Raw genomic sequence first — 21,736 nt, 5'->3', positions numbered from 1 at the left:
CCAGCACTGATCACAATTATGGTGTATGCAACATGAAACAAAATTAGAGAATCATCTTTTTCTGTTATCGCTGTCAGTCTCTAGCATATTTACAGTGATGCTAGCTGTGCCACCATGTTGGGTACTCTGACTAAATAAAAAGTAAAATATTTCTGGAAGCCACATTTGTCAGGCTAACAGTGAAATTCTCTGTCTAGGTTGTTATTAGCACACGGTCAAAAGCCAGCATCGGTAATGGCATGATGTTCATTACTGTGCATGGCATGTGTAACGTGCATAGCTATCTGTAAAGGTCTCATAAGTGCTGAAGTAGATTTCCTTCAGGGGAGACTTTGCTTGTTTCAGGAAGACAATGCCAAGCTATGTTCTGCACCTGTTATAACAGCAGTAAAAACCTCCAGGTACTGAATTGCGACGCTTCAGTGCAGAACTGATAATAATTATAACACGAAAAAATTTCCCTTTCAGAGCTACAACACTGGTCTACTCTCAAATGGTCACTGAATTCAATATAAATAATTTGCATTTTATTGCATTGTTCTTATTGATGCTTTAAGAGGTGTAAACACTGTTTCACAGAAGTTGAGCCACGCTTCCATCTTGCGTTTTCCTTTAGCCCTACACTATGCACAAAATATTTTTATGTGGAAACCTTTTTTTTTTGTGGCCAGCTGTTTGAGTTCAGAAATGAGATGGGCTTTTAAGCATGTTTCCTAGTAGTAAGGGTGAAAGCATCTCTCTCCAGATGCCGTAAATGGCTTTTTTAATCCTTGTTTATGTATATGAAACAATTTGATAGCTGTATCTTGCCCTTGGCCACCCTATCATGGCCTTGTCAAGGACACACCTCCCATCAATCACTGCAGGTTCAAGAAGTGAGTCACTGGGGACCTTAAGAGGAATTTAAAAAAAAAGAGGAAAAATGCCCTGCATGCAGGATGCCTCACCAACGCCTGACCTAGGGTTTTTGTACTTTGCAGTCCACTGCGATACATTCTGGTGCAATTCTATCAGCATTTTTCTCCTTCATTTCAAAGTTGCTGAAAACAACACTTTGAATGGGAAGATGAAGTATGTCCTTTCTCCTGCATGCTATCTCTCACCACCCCTGCCCCCCCTCTGCCTGCCTACATACACACCTCATTTAATTCAAATAGAAAATCTAAGCGAAGGGAAAAGGAAAAAGTGCCCAGCTTGAGCATTTTTTCCTGCGTTCCCTCTGTAATAAATCACTGGGCATTCTCTCTTCATCAGGATAGATTTCACTTGCACATGCCCCAACATCCATCCTGGGATTCTGACAACACACTTATGTTTTGCGCTGAATAGGCATTACTTTGAGACTGAATTACAATGGCCTCTGCCATCAGCCCATATGCAAAACACCCCAACATTTGACATGTCGCAGCACACAGACTAAGAGATTGTCCCAAGTGTTGCCTGCTAACCTTGATAGATCTACCTGCTACCACATATTATTTAATATCTGCGTCCGCCAAACTGCAGGTTGCATCCGACGTCCTGCGGGCATCAATCAGTGGTCGTGTTCTCAGAAGGTAAAGTAATAGTGTTGGGAGTACTTTCTGTAAAGAGCCGCACACGTATGTGAGCAGCATTTAGTCTATCATCTCAAAGGACACACGGGATAGCCTCATATCAATTACACTTACATTACGCTACAGCATCTTACAAGCTGAATATAAAGCGCTGCAGCTGCTGCTCTTACTTACATGTCCCGCCTTTTATATGCAGTCAATTAGGTGTCCATTCTACTCACCACTCTCGCTGAAACCGATGTGCTGTTTCATGGCTACATTTACCACTTATCCATTACACACAAGATCAAGCTGCAACTGGGACTCATTTGAGGTCAATGGGAAATGAGATCAGCAAAACCCGAGCTGCATATGGCAGAGAGATATGGCAGGTGACCGTTCTTTGATGACATGTCCACAGGCTGGACCGCCTATAGCTCGGGATCCGGCAATTACAGTTGCTGTCACAAACTGCCGCACAGGTAGAGAGTCTGATTCGCTTTGACGAGTGGTCCTGAAAGCCATTGATGTTTTTTAATGGTTGAGATCATTAAACTGCAAAATTCTACCGTGATCCTCTTTTATTTGAAACCATTAAAGTCTTGTGTCAAAATGACTTTATGGTAGGATGCAAGACAAAATACATGTTGTGGAGAAAACAAGAACGCAGCATTGTTATCGACTGTGGAAGCAATATGACTTCCTGCAGTCGGAAGTCTCCAATAAATATAGAAAGTTTTATCCTCTTACAGTGTTTTGGTACATGTCTATGGAACACCATTGACACTTTAAATACGAAATAGAATCGATTTGGGGTTTTCTTTTCATTCACAGAAGCAACACTTGTTGGAAATTTGAACACTCAAAAAAATTAGCCTTTATTTCTTATAATTTTAGCTGTTTAAACTTTTGGTAACTTAATAACAAATCGACAAAGAAACATTGTATCATGTAATCTGAATGTGATGTATTTCATTTCTTAGTCAAATTGCGGATCCTTTTTATTGTTGTTAAAAATATGTCTTCATGTCGTTTCATGTGTAATGATAAATAATACGTACCACCTCAGAACTGTTAATGGTAGCATCAAGCAGCAGCAGCAGCAGCTCTATAGCTGACTGATGTTCTTGCTCCAAGACAATTCCAATGTACAGTAGGAGCACATGAAAAATATTTAAATTATTATTATCATCCAACTAGCACATTCTGTTCTGCATATAATTATAGTATAAATGTGAGAAATGCTGCTCTATTTACAGACTGGAACAATTTTCCCTTTATTGTGACACAGCAAATAATCGAACGCACAGCAGTGTTAGACTATTTTTTTCACTGTTAGCAGCCCGACTTTGACACACCTTTAAAACAGCTGCTCACAGATGGTGCATTCTGACACTGTCATAGGGACCAAGGTTAAAAGCCTTAAACTAATAATATCAATTAAATGTATTAAATAAAAAAATTGCATTGATGTCATTTGATGTTTGTGTCTGTAACACAATACTGTATTTTAAACTAAAAATCACATATTGGTTTTCAACACCAAATTCTTTTTGTGCTACTTTTATTTGGTTTTGTTTTACTTCATTTTTGTTTTTTTAATGCTCATAACCACCATAAAACATAAAATGCCCCACGACCGCAGAGAATTCCCCAGAGATTTAGTCACCTCTGTAATGGTTTCAGATTTATTCCCAGTGGAGCTGCTGTGACATTCCAGTCCCCGGACAGGGTGTCCTTTATTGTCCTTTCTCCCTAAAAGGTACACGGTTGAACTTTAATTAATCCATCTGTTACAGAAAAATTCTCCATCCCGTGAACCATGTGAACCTTTAAAGTCGTGGAGAGAAAAAAAATAACAGAAGAGATCACCACTTGCAATTTCCACTAGTCACATGTATTTCTAAAATCTGCAGGGCTGTCTACACCGAGACAACACTTCATAAATTACCCCTGCACAGCACCTTCTGTTAGACATTTACAGGCTCTCTTTGCAGGCTCATTTCTTTGTCATCCTGCTTATGCACATCTACAGTATGCTCACTGAAATTCATTTTCTCCCTGCTGCACTACCAACAAAATACCATTTAAGACACACTAAGCCACTATCACTGTTTATTACACCAGACAAGGACAAAGTAAGGTAGGAGAGTAGCTTAGTAAAGCATCACTGAACTGTTTTTGTGCTGATAATCTAAATTATTTCCCATGTTCAGTATAGGAACGACAGAAAGACAATGTAAACGCTGACCTAATCAAGATCCACTGAAAAAAGCTGAATATTGTGAAACAGCCTTATAAACTATGGCATATGCAAAATACCGCTTCAAGAGTATATAAAATATGCTTAAGAGTGCTTAAGAGTATATATATATATATATATATATATATATATATATATATATATATATATATATATATATATATATATATATATATATATATAGCCTTCATGGGAAACTGAACACTCTACATTTCTAAGAACAATGACTGGCTTTGAATCACAGCCTACCTCAATTTTATATTTGTATGGCGCCAAATCACAACAACACTTCCCATATGGAAAGATATATATAAATCTTATAAAGTTTGTATCTGTCTTGTGTGAAACTTGTATGAAAAGCATACAAGAGTGAAAACAGAGATAAGATCCCTTGAAAAATTATATAAATGAAACTTGTATGTTTTGGATACTTACTAAAACTATATATGAAAGTAATGAGAAAGTGGCCACTTTCTTGAGTAAATCATATAAGCCTTATATCAGCGGTCTCCAACCCCCGGGCCACGGACCAGAGTAGTTTGGTACCGGGCCGCGAGAGTTGAGGCTCGGGTGTGAAATGTATGGTTTTCAGGGTTTTTAGTGTTATTTTGTTATCGTTTTTATCATTAACTCAGTTTTCCTTGGTCTTTTCACGTGTGTTATGAATAAATCTTATTTTTCTTCTGTACCGGTACTAGTTTTATTTTGTTGGATTTATCCACGACACCTAAAAAGCCGGTCCGTGAAAATATTGTCAGGCATAAACCGGTACGTGGCGCAAAAAAGGTTGGGGACCACTGCCTTATATGATTCACTATATGAAGTAGACCACATCTTATGCAAGTCTTTTATAAGTTTTTCCTATTTCTTTTCCATATGGGTTGCTTCAAGGCACTTAATTGTCTATTTTGCTTTTGTTTTTTGCTACTCTATACCAGTGCTGTGCTAAAATCATGCTGCCAAAACAATTTGGTCAAATAATAATGATTGCTAATACTACTACTACTACTACTACTAATAATAATAATAATAAAAATAACGAATTATTGACTGAAATATTTTTGAAAACTGGGTCCAGTGTGGAATTGGCACATCTTCCCTGTGCACATGTAGGTTCTCTCCCGATACTCTGTCTCTGTCTTCCCACTGTCCAAATACATTAGGTTAATTGGTTAAACTTGCCATAGGTTTAAATGTCAGTGCAAGAATAGTAGCCTGTCTCTGCACTAGCCTTGGACTGGTGACAAGTTCAGAGTGCACCTGACTTCTTAGCCTGTGACTGCTGCAACAGGCTTCAGTGTCTCCCAACAACCCTAATGGGTAGATGGACAGTTACACCTGTTTTGTTTTTTTCAAACCTTCCTAACTATTCAAATGCTCCTTATTTCTGTGTTTGTTGCATGATGAAGGCAGGAAGATGAAATGTGCATTTTAATCAAATAAAGACGTTTAAAGTCTTTGCTGAGTGGTTTCCCATTAAATTCCCATGTAGCGTAACTTACCGTTTTATGCAACCACATTAAACACTGTGGAAAGCACTTTCACTGATAGCTTCCCCCATTTAATGATGTTTATAAAGATTTCTATTTGTAACCATTTGAACCTATTAATTAAAAGAACGTTTAGGTAGGTAGAGGATTGGTTCTTTGTTTCTTTAGTCTACTCTGATATGATGAAGTATTGTCTACATTGGTTGGTCATCTAAAAATACATTCGCTCCATGATTACAAGCTCATCTCAAAGTCACTATTTGAAAATTGCTTGCCTCAGAACACCCCCTGGACATCTACTGACTATATTTAGTGGCCGGGCTTTCAACTTCACTCAGTGCTCTTCGTGATCAACACTTGAACTTGAACACCCTTTTTGCCAACCCTTAAAAAAACATTTGCCCACCAGACCATATTTAACCATGTATATCCATAAAATCTGAAGTGCTGGATTGAGTAAATGCACTTTTTTGTCATCTAGAGATGTCCCACACTTGGTCATGGCTCTGCGGGAAGAATGACATCTTTACAGCATTTGTGATATGTCACCTGTCATGGTGTGTTAATGGTGGAAGCTGAGATCATAAAACCCATTCCTGTGATGATGACAGCTTGATTTGAAATGTGTCCTCCAGAAGGACGAATGTGTGAATGAGCTGAGCTTGGCCCTCTTATCGTCTCCAACTGACTGGACGTTTGTTTGTTTTTCCATTTGTTAGCTTGTTCACACTGATAGCAAGACAGGGAATTGTTTTCGCCAGAATGAAACTGTCAGATCACCATGCCCTTTTTCCTGACTGAAAGTACAAACCATTCTTAGCACAGTGCATGACCTCTGCTAGGTCTCTTACTGGAACATATGGTGATCTGTCAAGTATTATTGATAAGTATTCTTTTCACAAAAGGTTAATGAACAAAGAGACAAAATGGCTGTGTAAGTAGGAGGGGGATAAATGAAGGATCCGTCTGCAGAAACAGCAACTTTGTTACAACTGTAAAAATGCCGTAACACCTATAGGTGGCGGTATCATTACCAAAATGTATCTCTCTATATTATTTCCATTGTTTGAATTCTGATTAAACGAGGAGGATAAGCTTCTCCTGAGAGCTGGAATACAGTATTTGAGTCACAGTGGTCAAAATTGTAAATTTCATGTTTTTTTTAGAGTCACACTGTGGTTGCATACTGCAATGAAAAAACAAAATTGCAAATTTCAAACTATCTTTAAATGCATCACTTAAAAATTACAGTGGATGAAGAGCTTTGGTGGACAGTCTCAAACCATGCTGCCTTTGCTGTCTGGGCTCAAACTATGTTGAGATTATGGTGGGGTAATGTGGCCCAAAATGCATCCATCCATCAAAGATTGTTGCTATTTTAAGTGTTCTAGTTTGTTTTTACATTTTTTGCTTATACGACTTATAAAAAAGGGTAAAGCTTCTGTGCAGGGGAAGTACCAAAACCAATGCTCACTACAATACTCTGAAAATGTACATGTTTTTTTAGTACTGTAGGCAATCCAGACATGTAAGAAAAAGAATGCACATGAGCAAAAACACTATGCACTGCACAGCACATATTACACATGGAAAATAGCGACTAGCGTACTTCGATCTAGACTTTTAAAAAAAGGCCAAAAGGGGTTATAACTGATATGCAAAAGGCTATATGCAAATGATGCCATCATGCTTTTCACATCTTTGAATTTAGAAAAACATCTAAGAGATGAAATCCAGACCTGTTAAAGTAATTCAAAGTAAATGAATTTCAATTCAGCCACATCATCCAAACTACGAAATATCCTTATGTTATTCTGAAATACACACTTTTCGACTGGTATTGGTACGAACTACTAAGTTTCTGGTACAGCTACATCCCCATACCATGGGACAAAAAAATCAACATTGCAGTACATTGTCTTGTGATACAATAATTAATACCCAGGAACCAAATATCAGGACAGACTCCCCCAAGTTAGCCTAACCAGAGTCTCTATTCATGACTATTGTAGAGCCTTCAGTATTATTGTGGGGTCGTAAAATATAAAGCACATTGAGGCGACTGTTGTTGTGACTTGGCCACTATGGATAATCTGATATCGCCGTGTTGGTGTTGTTCCCACATCATCATGAAAATGTTGTTCCAGGTTCAACATTGCAAGTGACCAATCACATTCTTGTGGCGTTATTCTTTTGCGCACCAAGCCATTCGTGCATTTATGAAATTCCAATGTTGCAAAGAAAATATCAAATCGACTTACCGTTTATTAAAGGGTTACGGTTAGGGTCAGGGTTAGGGTCAGGGTCCGTTGATCGGCGGACAGAGGCGGTTTCTCGCAGCTTAAGTACAGTTTTTTGTTTTACGGCGGTTTTTCCCAAAGTCGCAAAAGTATGACGTCACAACATTCTGATTGGTCACTTGCAATGTTGAACCTGGAACAACATTTTCATGATGATGTGGGAACAACACCAACTAGAGCTGGGCGATAGAACGATAACGATATGTATCGCGATATAACTTTTACTCGATAGAGAAATTAAGCTATCGCGATAGACCTCGCCGCTCTTGTCCTCTTAAAAAAAAAAAAAAAAAAAAAAAAAAAAAAGGTCAGCCAATCCAAATTAAGTAGCGCAGAGCCGAACCAATCACAGCCGCAGCGTCACGTCGCGTGACTTGTTACGTACAGCACAAGTGCCAAGCCGCACGTGTGTTTGTTTGGGAAGCACCCAGCGGGTAATGGAGCCAGCGCGTAATGGAGGAAATGAGTGTGCCGACTAGAAAAATCAACCGAGCGTGACCGAAGAGAAAACAGATGATGGTTCCAATGCCGGAGAGATTGTCGAACGGAAGAGCCATAGAAGTTCCGCAGTGTGAAGGTATTTCGGCTATTTCAAGTCTGACAAAAAACAGAGTAGCGTGCACTGTAAATTGTGCCGAAAGCAAGTCTGGAAATACAATAAACTGGTGCATGCGTCACACTGTGCGCCACGTTATTGTTTCGGTGAAATGAATTTCTACAATACTGTTAATTCTACTCTCTGCAGTGTTTAAATGCTTACATATACACACAGTTACTGTCCGTCCACACATACGACTCGGTTCTGCTTCTATGCCCCAGCTTTGTTTACTTTTTCCCACCGAGGCTTCTAGACTTCTGATTGGCCAACATTTCTGCACGGTTAGGAATCTAGCCCCACCTGCTGCTTTGGCATGTTTATAGCAGCGTTTTCCTTCATTTCTCCCTTTATGTGTGGACGGGATTATTTTTTAAAACGAAAACGGAAAATCTCCGTTTTCAAAAGTACCCGTGTACGTGTGGACGTAGCCTCAGTCTCTGACTGGAAGCGCTAATTCGTCATTCGGCTTTTGTCAGACTAAAGTAACTGTTAAAACTGTTTGAAAAGCTCAGCTATACAACAAGGAGAGATTGAGAATTTCCTTTTAGTTCTCAGTTTATTTGATATTGAGAAAAGTTAGTCAGTTTTGTCTGTTCTTCTGTAAAACAAACTAAGATTTATTTTTAGAATTAATATTTTGTTTCTAAGTGGAATTGACAATTTAGTCTGTTTCGTTTTTTCTATTTTGAAACTTAAACGCTTTAGCGGCTGCCTTTTGTGTAGTTTGCAATATTTGCCTTTATTTATCTGAAAAAGTCTCATGTTCCTTAAGTACATCTACCCTGTTGAACTTATTATGGGAAATAAATATTTAAATAAAAACAAGCTGCTGATTATTTCACATTTTACTTGTGAGCAACGGCACATTTAAATCTTACAAATATAGTTATTTGGCTTATATCGTGATAGATATCGTTATCGCCTGAAATGAAAAAAACATATCGTGATATGAAAAAATCTCATATCGCCCAGCTCTAATTTCCACTGGAAATGCCTTTTGGTTAAACTGTCAGCAAGGAATTTCCATTTGCACTGTTAATTTTTTATATTATATAACTTTAATGCACATAAAAAAACCAACTGCTTGTGAAAAGTGAAAATACATTGATGTTTTTTTTTCCACTAATAAAATTGTGGAGTTGTAAAGTATTTTGTCTAGTGTCAATTATATCGTCAGTTATATCGTTATCGCAAATTTTCAAATGTATATCGTGATAAATATTTTTGGTCATATCGCCCTGCTCTAACACCAACACGACGATATCAGATCGTGCTGGCCACTATATACACTGAATCAAACTGAATTGAAATGTACTCCTTGTTGAGTCCTTTGTTTTGTTTTTATTTTTTAGATAAATCAGGGCAAAGTAAATGATGTTAAATAACTTGCAATAAAGAAAGAAAAAAAATCACAGTATATAAAATGGTGGCAGGAAAATCGGGCAGGTAATAATACTGTCACATTTTTAAACTGCATGATAAGCATATACACAGACAGACACACTTTCCTTGTATCACAATATTGTCACCAACATGATAGCACGGTATCATGACTTGCTTAAAAAATGTTTTCTTGCTGTTGCTAGAAAATACAGTCACTACAAGGTACCACCAAACAGTATTATAAACTTATTATGTGACTGATTATGAGGTCTGTTAAGAAACAGTTTGGGTAATTCACATACTACTTTTTTTTTTAGGGACTATCACTTTTATGAAAACCTACATAATAAATGATGAAGTCATTGTGTAACACGTTAAAGCCATGTGTCAGAGAAGCCGTGATTCAAAGTGTGGCCTGTGGTGCATGACTACCAAGGTTGGCTGTGTTATCCAAGATAAGCAGCATTTGTAGTCAAGTTTTATTGAAGTGTCGGACAACTTGACTGAGAAAAAAATGATTTAATGCGGAGACATGCAATTTCTCGAGCACACTTGAGTGTCTTTGTGTGCATGCATGCAAGGCTACGTAAATGAGAGAAGGGTGAGATAAAAGGGTGAGCCGGAAGAAGAAAGGCAGAAGAGATGAACAAACCATGGTTTTCAAACTGCAGATAAACTGAATTTCTGTAACTTCTTTGATCACCTGTTTATCGGCATACAATGTTGCAACATACAACAGGCTATACTGGCGAAGGGTCAGGCTAATGTTGGGATAAACTGTATAATAAATTGTAGCAGCTGTAAACAGTCTTCTTTCTTTCATAAAGGTGGAGTGGGTACACTATCTGGAACACTTTTTAAATCTGGCTTCTTGAATATCTCCTCATGGTCTCCTATCCATTCTGTGAGGCATTGGTATCTTTTTTTAAAAAGCAACCATTCGAATGGCTAAAATTGTGTATGCGTAAAGGCAGGAATGCGCATTCTTTTCGTCAGTTTTATAAAGCCATGCATACACATGACCCTCTTTTATAAATCTCAGCTGTTGAGTAATTGTACGCACAAGCAGAAGCCTGATTGATTTAGCCATAAGGGGATGCAGACACTCCCTTAATTAATCATTTACATATAAAATCAACAAGGAAGATGTGCAATTTTGCAGAATTTGTAACAGCGACAAATTAGACAAAGAAATGAAATCACAAACAGGAAAAAGGTGTATACTGGATCTTTAATGAAAGTAATATGCCAGACTGATCTATATAGCGCCTGCCTGTCAGCAACAGGGGGCGATCTAGCTCATGCACTGAATAGCGGAAAGGCGTTGTGTGGGCAAGGAATCATTGTGAGTGCGAGGGGCAAAAAACTGGAATGTATTAACATGCTGAGCATCGCAATGAAATCACAGAAGGAAAGATAATGTTTGTGAGAATAAAATTTCTACAAGATGAGCTAAAATCAGGCAGTAATGAAGAGCTGCATTCATTTTGCTGTAAAGAAACCTCAGAGAGTTCAAAGCCCTGAAGATGGATGCAGACGTTTCTCAGTTTCGGCTTGACAGAAAGCTTTACAGCCCCTGCACTAGCTGTTTGCTAATTCTCTACCTAGCTAAAGTTAGTTACATTACTTGGCATTCATTTGCTTTGGTCAAACTTGTCTTTTAAAATTTGAGTCTTAGCTTACAAAGAAAGCTGTTGAGTTGTTTTCTAAAAGAAAATCTTAGATGCAGAGAAAAAACTAGGGCTTCAGTCACATGGGCCTAAAGACCAGTCTGTGATAATCTGGCAACCACTGGTGGGTAGGGAAGAAGGTGTGTTCCCAAGTTGGTTGGCAAGTGGCTGATGGCAATTGCTGTAAAATTGATTTCTAAAGCTCCCATCATGAATACCTAGAAATTGGTTGGTGGCCCCCTGTCAATCATGGGTCATTAGGAAAAAAATGTTGACTGCTGAGTGCTTGGTAGAGGTTACCAGTAGTAGTGAAGTGATATCAGTCACAAAGTGGTATATAGTGCATCACAGAAAACAGAGATCTAATTGCTTTGGTCACTAGCAGATTGCCACGGTTGCCTGCAGTTTGTAAGGAAGTCCTCACTTGTCTGCAAACTCTCAAGGCAGTAGTGAAACTAACTGTGAAATGTGAAAACCGGAAACAGAGAAATGTTTTGTCTGCAATAGTAAGGCAGACATATCACACAAGTCTAGTAGGGACCAAAGCAATTACAGAGACATTTTTGATGTGGAACCCTTGTGACTGGTGGTTGCCAGAAAGTCATCAACCATTCTCTAGGTCTTTTTGACTGGACCTTGAACATGTCATTGATAAGACTTCCATCCAAAACAGACCAAACCATCAGGATTTCATAGCAATCGGCATACACATTAGAGCAATTCTTCACAATAAAATCATGTTGTCTAAAAGGACAACTAAAGAGAAGAAGTTCTGGAGATCAAAATGTGTACATGAAAAGGCTGCAATAAGGAAGTGGTCTATTGCTGTCTTAACATTGTTGCAGCCAGCAGAAAGTGATTGGAGGATTCAATGGTCTTCTGCTTGACAGGTAGCTCTGCTCGCTAACTCGCTACCTAGTTTGCTAATTCAGTCAACTGGGTGATATATTCAATACATTCAAAATGGTAACCAGCACAGGTCTCAGTATAGATGATGATAACCAAAATTAATCTTCATCACTGTGACCTTTTAAGTCTAATGTCTGACAACAGTCATGGTACCAGATACATTGTTGTCGGACTGGTGCTGCCACCGCTGGCAAAATGTGAGAGATGTCGAGCAGAGAGTGCAGAGAGAGTCTGGCACCTCCCGGGCTCTTTCAGATAGAAATTTGACACTTGTCATTAGATGCAAGAGAGGTGTAACCATTCTGGACCATATTTGCATCCATATTGCACCCACAAGATTTTTGCATAGTACATTATGCACAGTATAAATTGAATGTTCTCATACTCAGATATTTTACACACCATAGCATGAATGTCTGTTCTTAGACATGCTGACCTTTGTTTTTAAAATGATGTCTACAGCTTATGATAATAATCTAGCAGGTATACTGAATGTAAAGCAATGAGTTCTGTAAGTTCTCTGGGCCCTATTTATACTTCATTTCTTTGTGAACCTGGTAGTATTGTGGGGTCAACTGCAGGAAAAAACAATCTCAAAACTCGCCAGAGTACTTTACCATGTGCAAAAATACCTTGCGCCCAACAAGTATCTTGAGACCAGTGGTCTTCTTGATAGCTGCAATTTTCTACAATGAACCTTTACCAGTTACAAGTCCACTGTGATTATTTACTAGGTACCTGATCTATTGCCTTTTTTCAGGCATGACACAGACTCTTTGGCTCTTCAGCACCTGCCCCAGGTTTCCAAGGGGCTTTGCCATTGTAACCTATATAATCAAAATGCTGTCAAGGTGCAGAGGCGCATGAGGAATACCTTGCAGCAGAGCTTCCCATGTTCACTGAAAAATGGGGCTTACTGTCAAAAACACTTGGTCAAGAGCAGCCGACCATGTGCCATGGAGAGTCAACTGTCTGTTTTCCCCAGCAGGTGATCTTACTGATGAGTTACTTCACTCCACTGGCTCAGAGTTCCAGTCTGCGAGATTACTCTTTGATTCGCTTGATAACATGCGGCCAATTTCAAGAGTGTTGGCATTCTGTAGCATACGATTGGCATGTGTTGAGTGGTTGCACCCGAACAAAACCTGCAATGATAAAATATTGCTAGCTTAAGGAAGCATATCTGTCTACAGAATGCTTTGCCAGTGAGGCTGCTTTGGAGCCATTTTGGTTCTCCTTCTTGTGTAGATTTTGATGTTACAAGCTACTCTGAAAGAGTGAAAACATAGACGCTAGATGCACTGTTACCTGAGAAAGACTTAAGACTCTCAAAGATCAACTGATCACTCATAATTACATGTACTAGACAAAGAAATTAGTATCTGTATATTAAGATGAAGTCTGGTGCTGCAGTTAAAAAAAAATGCAAATCATTTTAGGTAATTGTAACAATTGCAAGTCTTCAACAAGCTTAACCGGCTTATGGATTTGAAAAATAAATGCATGTGCATCCACAGCCCCTGCTCCTCTCGACAGAGTACTAAATCATTTATCAGATTTGTCAAATGGGATGGTTGTGGAACAGTAGACGAGTGTAAATGTTACATGTTCTGGATCTGATTCTTGTACCTGTGGTTAAATATGAAAGTGGAAAAAATATTCAATTTCCAATATTTCTTTATTTCATTATGAATAGAAGAAAATATTTCTTTTAAACCCCCTCATTCTTATGATAACATACATCTCTTTCAAATGTAATAACCCAAAACATATATAGTCAACCAAAGCCCTCCATGACTATTTCTAGTATTTTTGCACTTACCTTGAATTTCCCAACAAATATTTCTATGAAATCAAAGACAGGGACTACCCCAACAGAAGGTGCATCATCATCACTGAATCATGATAAAGACCAACCAGTTTTAGAAGATATCATTAAACACATGACCAACACCACTGTGCTCCAATAACTAATAAAGCTTTACTGCTTCAGTGGTTGCTCTTACTCCCTACAATGTCTGTGAACTTTTAAAATGTATAGTCTCATTAGTGTGTCCTATTTTCCATTTAGTATGTGTTCAAGCTTTGATTCTCTTTGCAGATTTACTAGTATCCCCAAATTGGGCATATTCCCAAAATCCACTATTTTCCGATTAATTGTAAGACACTGTCATACATCACTGTGAGTCATCTGCCTTACATGAACAACACACCTAAACAAGTCCACACAACACTTTTCAGTATGCTGGAAAGTTCTCATGGAATGAGCACATTTTAAGAAAAGCATTTGAATGCACCATTTGCTGCTTAGTTCAAGCTAGTTAGAATCATTTAATGTCATTAAAACTATGTTTCATCCTTATTTCGTTATAATTCAACATTAAGTGGGAAAAGATAGACCTCATCAGTATCAATGCAGCAAACAAGCAAGTACTGGTGGCAGACGCAGTGAAATGCAGCTGAGCAGCGACACGATCAACCAACCGTCCATTTTTTGGTAACTTGTGAGTGTTTTGTTTTTTTAATACAAGACACAGATTTCCGTACAATCAGGTCCTGGATTGAGTAGCAGCAATTGCATTGGTATGAAAACACAACTGATTCAAAAAGAGCAAATGTGTTTAAAAAAATATTGCTGTGCTTAAAAAATGATTCTTTCTTTACCAGGTCTGCAATGCGCTGGCTGAATTTAAATCAATGTAATGCATCATTCAGAATTGCGATCGAAAAATCAGCACTGTTACCATGGGCGGTTTGTTAGGCGGTTACAACCGAGGACTACAATCCAAAGAGAAGACACGCACACCCTTTTTGCAAGAGATCACTAATCAAACTGTTTTTTCTGCAAAATTGAAAAACAGTAATAGTAATTCAACCAATATCATGATAGTATAGAAGTAATTTGGGACTGTTGAGCTATTATCTTTAATTCCAGTCGGTTCACAGATCAATGGGAAGAGGAGAGCACTGTTCAAATGGAATGACTGCAGAGTGGACTTTCCATTTAAATAAACGATCTGAATAATATCACGCATCATCGTCCTATTTCTGACCACTCAGTGCACAAGCTTTTTCCACCAACATACACCTCTGGGCTGATCTTTACTTCTAATATGGGTGTTGGCCAGGCCGATAGCAATCACACTCACTGTCCTGCATTGTGCCAAATTAAAATCCTCCTTCTTGAATCTCCAGTGCTGAAGGTCATCAGCAGCAGTAGCACAGCAGAAGCAGCTGAGTGATGTTGGAAATATCAAGACATGATGGACTACAGCTCTCTGGCCCGAGGGTAAAGCACAGCTACTCCCTGCCTGGGATACTCACTCCTTAAAACTTGCTCTACTTACTCCAACACATTCGCAGCTTGCTACAGAATAGCAGCCTGTGACTAACAAATCTTTAGGCAATCAATATCAATATAGATATTTAATATCATTCAATGTCGAACCAGAAATCAAGGCAATTACTTGAATTGATGGTAATATAGAGATAAAAGAGGATGCTGCAGTGTTAATCCATTTGTTTATTAATTTAAAACATTGCTGATTTCTCAGCTGCACAAAAATGAAATCATTCACATAACACAAAACGCTGCCTATATCTTCTTAACATTGAACATTTCGGAACAGAAACCTTTATTTTTATTCAAAATCTATGCACAAAATTCCTGATTATATTCTGATATTTAATACATACTTTGGTAATTCACCCACAAGAGATATGCGATGGGAATTATGGCATTGTGTTTTTATATATTATGTAAGTCATTATGGCGAAGTAAAGTGATTGTTGCTTGCTTGCCAATTCGACATGCCGAATCCAGCTTTTTTTTGTCTTTTCTGACCTTTAACAACAGCAAAAACGCTACACAGATTCAACAGTTCTTGGTCACATTTAATTCTTTTGTCTGCTTTGAATGGCGGAACTGGTGAGCTACAAAACTGTTGCTGGTGAGCGGGACAATAAGGATGAGTTCAGACCCGAAACACTCTTCAAATTGCTGCCAACTGTCATGAAAGCACAAATTAAAACGCCAGAGAGAAAACACAATAGACTTGGCATTTGCAAGCACCAGCTACACAGCTATGGCGCTACATAAATGGGACCGAGGAATGTGTGAATCTGTTGCAGAAACATTGACTTTGAAACATTTGTTTGTATTTGAGTGATATTTAATATTGTCAAACGGGGCTGGGTCTTGCTGGGTGATAATATCCCAACTGAAATTGGCTGCAAAACTAAAATGAAATGTGCAATGTCCAAAACTACTGCTAGGCATAACGAGCTTGTTTCAACAGTCGGAAGCAAAGTGAAAATGGCATTTCGTTGCTGCTTTGTCTTATTTCCTTTCACTGAGTCTTTGAAACAACTCTGGAATGGCAGCACTCCAAAACACAGAACAAAGACCTAACCTCAACTATAACATAGCATATTTAAAAAAAAATAAAAATTCTTTTCTTTTCTTTTCTTTTTTTGTTTGTTTGTTTGTTTGTTTGGGTTTTTTTTGTTTTGTTACAATAGCTAACATCAGCCTAACGCATCTTGGCACATAAGCCTTCATCAGAGCAGCCAACCAGACGAAGGTTATATGAGGAGGCACACCTGCTATATGTTTTTCACTGCTTGCTCTCATTCTCATCAAGTGTAGTGTAGTCACAGGGCTGACAAGCTGCAGCCTGCAGCATATTTTAAAAAAGGTACTGGTGAACAGTGTGCATCTATTTAATAAGCGTAATTTAGATCATGTATGTTAAAGAAAACCACTATCAGCCAAATAAGCCTCCTAAATGTATGCAAATGTATGTCTGTTTACATTTGAAATGAAATTCAATCAAATCTACAACCCTGAACATTTTTTACAGCAAAACAAAAGCAACGCTGCCACAGCTGGAAATGTTAACTTTATGTTATCTCAATAACTTAAATGTCAAAAGGAAACCAACCACTGGCTTTTCATCCTGTACATTGTAAGTACACATGATCTACTTAATTTGCAAAAGAAAAGCTTTAATTCTTATTGATTTTTTTCCCCCAAACCTTCATTTTACACAAAAGAGACCCAACGAATTACCTATTAAAGTACCAACAAATTAATATAGATTGTCCAGCTATTTTCATACTTCCGCTTTAGTTAAATAGCTTCAGTAAAACAATCACTCTACGTAGCAAACAAGAACGAGTTGTCCTCCGTGTTGTATACTTTAAAGAATCATAAAAGCAAACATTATTGTAATGAGCAAATGCATAATTTCCAGTAAAAGTTAATGGGCCAAATGTATGGCGTAATGTGCAACGCAGAGGCCATAAAACATCTCTAATCAGAAGTGCATTCAGAAAAGTATTGAAAATCAGTGCATTCAGTCTGCCAGATTTTAAAAGACATAGCGTTTGACGGCTCGTCTCCATGTATGCCCTACTTCTAGAGGAGCAGCCATCTTCGATTATGTGGATAGATGCATAGTAATGACATGGTAGCAGTCACTTCAAAGCTCATCCCCATTTCTTTTTTTTTTTGCCACAGGCCAACTCTTCGGCAGCTCTCGGCTTAGGGATGACTCGTAGATATCATCATGACCAAACCTTGAATTGTTAAGACCCTCGACCCATAAACAGATGTAATCATGACACGTACCTCCAAAATCAGGCCTTAAACGGATGTCATATCCCTTCAGCAACTTGTCCACGGTGGTCTTGGCCACAGACATGCCGGCGCTTCCAATGGAGGAGCTGGAGGGGAGGTGAAAATCCAAGAGGCATTTTTAAGCAGCAAAAGCAGAAGTGTCCAATACTTTTATCACAAACATTACGCATCTCTGCAGCACACCTACTGAGTGATAGTAGCCTGAAAACTGTGCTGCACATACTCTATATTCCTTTTCAAATGTCACATTTGAAAAGGAAGCCCTGATAAGGTGTTAGCAAAAGGGCAGAAGGGGACTTTGGATGTTAAACAACACCTCGCTTACAAATAATCCCATCCACGCGTGCTTCCCACGTCCTTCAAAGTAAACATTATTTCACTACCAGACTCCAGATTTAATCAAAACGCAAAGAAAATAGCACTGCAAAGAATTAAATCCATGCAGATGCTTTTTTATTTTCTGTGTTACTCTGAGGTGCACCTGATAAAATGTTAAAACAATCCCATGTTTGTATCATAACTGGAAATGCTTGAAAAACGTGCTTTGCATTGTGCATTATCCCCCTCTGCCCCACCTACAGCATATTCATCAAATCGGTTGAGGGGGTGCAATGATGGTGCACCTGTCAAACGTTTTATATTGATGCCAGTCCTTCAGAAACAATGGTGTTAAGTGTAACAACGTCACAGTTTATTTGACTCGCCATCAGCTAAAAGCCCAGCGTGATTCAGTGGCGTGTGTTTTAATAAGCACGAGGTTATAGCAAAAAGCCTCCCATCGTGCCGTCAGAAGCACGGGCCTCATCAGTCTGAGCCCGGAGACAGACCACCTCTCCCAGGAGGAACTGCATAGTCCACTCTAGTCTGAGTGGCATCTATAACATTGGTGCCATGACCTGCATCACCTAGCAGAGAGCAGCTCTCCAGCTGAGGTTCCCTATTACAAGGAAGGGGCTGAATGAGTGTAGAGGGAGGGTGTGCATGCATGCGTGTGTGAGGGGGGTAAATTGCTCCCTTGGTATGGCAGGAGCACTACTGCCCACGGCTCAGTCAGGGAATCACTGTTCAATTAGCTCATAGGCAGTGCAGCTGTTCATCAAGCTGGGCAGTTGCAGGGCCGGAGGGTTTGACACCTGACAGCATCATGAGGGAATCTGCAAAAATCAAACCCTTTCATTTGCTTGGGTCAGACTATTGTAATGGAATCAGATGTCAAAAGGTGCAGCCCAGTGTTCTCAGTGAGCATTTCACTCTCATAAGGGAAGCTGCAGGTTGCTGCAGACCATGAAAAAGGAGTAGGCCACAAGGGATGAAAGCTACATCAGTTCCTCTAAGATCAAAACAACTACGGAACTGATCAGGAGACTGACACTGAGACGTTATCCATGAAGTCTTGTGCAGTAATTTGGCAATGGTGTAAACATTTAAAAGCCATGGCACATGAATTTAAAAAAAAAATACGTTGCAACGTTAAAGGGCTACCCTGTCATCTATGTGGAGAGCAGCAGAGGATGACAACCCGCCAGGATTCCTTCTCAAAATCAGATTGAAACACGTATATAAATATACAAAAAGGAGCAAGTGGGCGACAGCAGTATGAATACGAACATTAGTTGGCGTTGAAAATTAAAAGGGTTTTGCTTGCTGGATACAGTGCTGTAGTTCACAGCTGCGGACAGCTGTTTAGAACAGCGTAATCAATCGATGATCGGCTGATTGATTGTATCGCTTAATCATCGCTCAAGCCTACAGTGCCTACTCAGGGCTGTCATTTTACACAGTCTCCCCAGACAACACACACACACACGTATATCCCCATTTTGATATCGGGAGTAGGTTACGTTTCACAATGGGCTTCTGGTTGTGCACGCGCATGTTTTTACGCTCGCGCGCGCCAAAGCGCCGTCTAATAGGGCATATATCGGCAGCAATGCCCCTAATAAGTAGGCCTGGGTACCCCGTTAATGCGATTTGCCACATCTGAGCCTTTTATTGACCGGTAATCACGTCTACGGGTGTGACAGTTCGTAATTTCTTTTCTTCTTTTTCTTCCAAGCGACATTTTCTTACCTTTGAACAAAGCATACGAAGGACAAAGCCGCCAGAGCAGAGAAAATTCCACATAATTTATCTTCTTGGCGACCCAACATCTCCACAAATCCTTCTATATAGTTCCTATAATCCAACCGGTCCAGTGGTCCTCCCGAAAATGCACAAAGTAAAAATCGGCAATCAAAAAATAATTGCCTTTTAAAAATGCCGAATAAACTAGCCTACATCTATGCATGCGATGTCTTCATTAAAATATGCTTTAGGGATGGGGGTAAAAAGAAAAAGAAAAGAAAGAAAAAATCTGGTAATTGGCCCCCGCTGCTTCTTCCCCGGCTATGGAAATCCGTGCAGGTCACAGAGCCCCTCGACCAACACCAGAAGATCAGACATCTTGCTCAAAAAACGGCATACCTAATACTTTTAAAAAGTGATGACAAGTGTTCTTCCCCCTTAAAAACAAACAAACCAAACAAACACGGGCATGAGTGACTGAGCAGCAGCCTCTTGACGATCAAATTGGTGGATGAAATTTCCCAGTCCAAATCTGCAGATGAGGCATGGTTCCAGCGATGCTCTGGCGCCAGACTATTCCACAACGTGATGTTGTTAAAAGATATTTGTTTGAGCTTGGAAACGCGCGTCGTCTGGAGGGGAGCGGTGGGTTTGTATTACAAAAAAAAGAAAGAAAAGAAAAGAAAAAAATTAAATCTTCATTCCCCCGCTTCTTTTCTTTTTTTTGTCTTCCCCCTCTGTTGTTGCTGCTGCTGCTGATGATGATGTAGATCAGCGCAAAGTCACTGAGGGGAAAATGCACATTGAAAAAGCACTGGGTAATATCTGATGCAGACGTCAGAGCAGGCTATATCACTCCTCTGGTGGAGAAAAAAATTAGATGCCGAGAAATATGGATGGCCCCCCCGATACGCCAAATGCAATGTGTCACAACGTCGGATTAGCCTACATGTTAAAGACGCAAACCTATTCGAAAAGTCCACTTGCCTCCGCTGCCCGGCGTTAAATGGCGCTTGAATACGTTATTAGGGTCCGGTGGTCTTCTCCTGGAAACACCGAACCAATGACCAAAGAGATATGATGAGGGAATCTCGTCTCCTGTGTTTTCTTTCTGTTTTTTCTTTTCTTTTCTTTTTGGATCTCTGCTTTTAAAATAAAATAAAATATCCTACTAAGGGGTGAGGAGGGAGGGGGACACCTAAGGTGAATTCCTTAGCGACAGGCTGTTCATGCGCTGAATTGTCTCTCTGAAGCCCATTAGGATGCTGGAAGTGTGTGCCGGTGCGTTTCCGTGCGTTTCTTCCACTTTGCCACATTTCTGAAACACGCGCACTTACGCATGAAGGCGCTCACCCACACACAAGTCATGCATGCGGGCACACTCGCGAGCGCACCCACGGCATGGAAACACGCACGTCGAATTTATTTATTTATTTCATTCCTCTTCAGCATGTTTTTCCCCCCGTATTAGTAACATAAACACTGGGAAATTGGCAACACGCGCACACCACAATCGGAGAATCACACGAGCTTGTGTTTTATACAGAGGAAGAGGTATTCTTCAGGGATCTCTGTGCTGTCCAGTTGCTAGGCAACCCAGCCAGCACTGATGCAGTTGTGGTGATTCGAAGGCTATGCGCAAAGGCTCGTTTAAAGGAGCAGACCCGGCTCTGTCGCCGTTGTGGTGTCAGTGGGACAAAAGCAAACAGCGACTGATGAAGCTGACCACCGAGGCATTTGTGTTACATTAAATGCATGCAAGAACGAAATGTGGTGTGACTCGGGGTTTCGCACTGTACTTTAACCGCCTCATCATCGTCATTGTCATGGCCACAAGCACTGTCACGAATAACCAGGCAACCAGTCTCTAGTTTCTTCCTTTC

General features: G+C 39.6%; 1 protein-coding gene across 2 annotated transcripts in view; it reads right to left on the bottom strand.

The window, feature by feature from the left end:
* The window catches only part of gabrb4 (gamma-aminobutyric acid type A receptor subunit beta4), a 55,306-nt gene extending 34,032 nt beyond the window's left edge, over positions 1 to 21,274 (bottom strand). Inside the window, exons 1-2 of one of the 2 annotated variants that reach the window (XM_086309589.1) lie at positions 19,860 to 21,274; positions 17,781 to 17,875 (exon numbers count right to left, since the gene is read on the bottom strand). In XM_086309589.1, the coding sequence (XP_086165715.1) occupies positions 17,781 to 17,875; positions 19,860 to 19,939 (175 nt within the window). In that variant the 5' untranslated portion in view covers positions 19,940 to 21,274. The remainder of the gene's footprint in view (positions 1 to 17,780; positions 17,876 to 19,859) is intronic. The other variant, XM_086309588.1, reaches the window with a different exon arrangement.
* Positions 21,275 to 21,736: the final 462 nt, after the last annotated feature.

The sequence above is a fragment of the Aulonocara sp. 'chitande type north' Nkhata Bay genome, linkage group LG10 (assembly GCF_057382095.1).
Source record: "Aulonocara sp. 'chitande type north' Nkhata Bay isolate Kocher_YH1m ecotype deep benthic linkage group LG10, A_spYH_male_GT1.1, whole genome shotgun sequence".
NCBI lineage: Eukaryota > Metazoa > Chordata > Actinopteri > Cichliformes > Cichlidae > Aulonocara > Aulonocara sp. 'chitande type north' Nkhata Bay.
The sequence above is the reverse complement of the archived record's forward strand: the minus strand, read 5'-3'. Positions and strand labels throughout refer to the sequence as shown.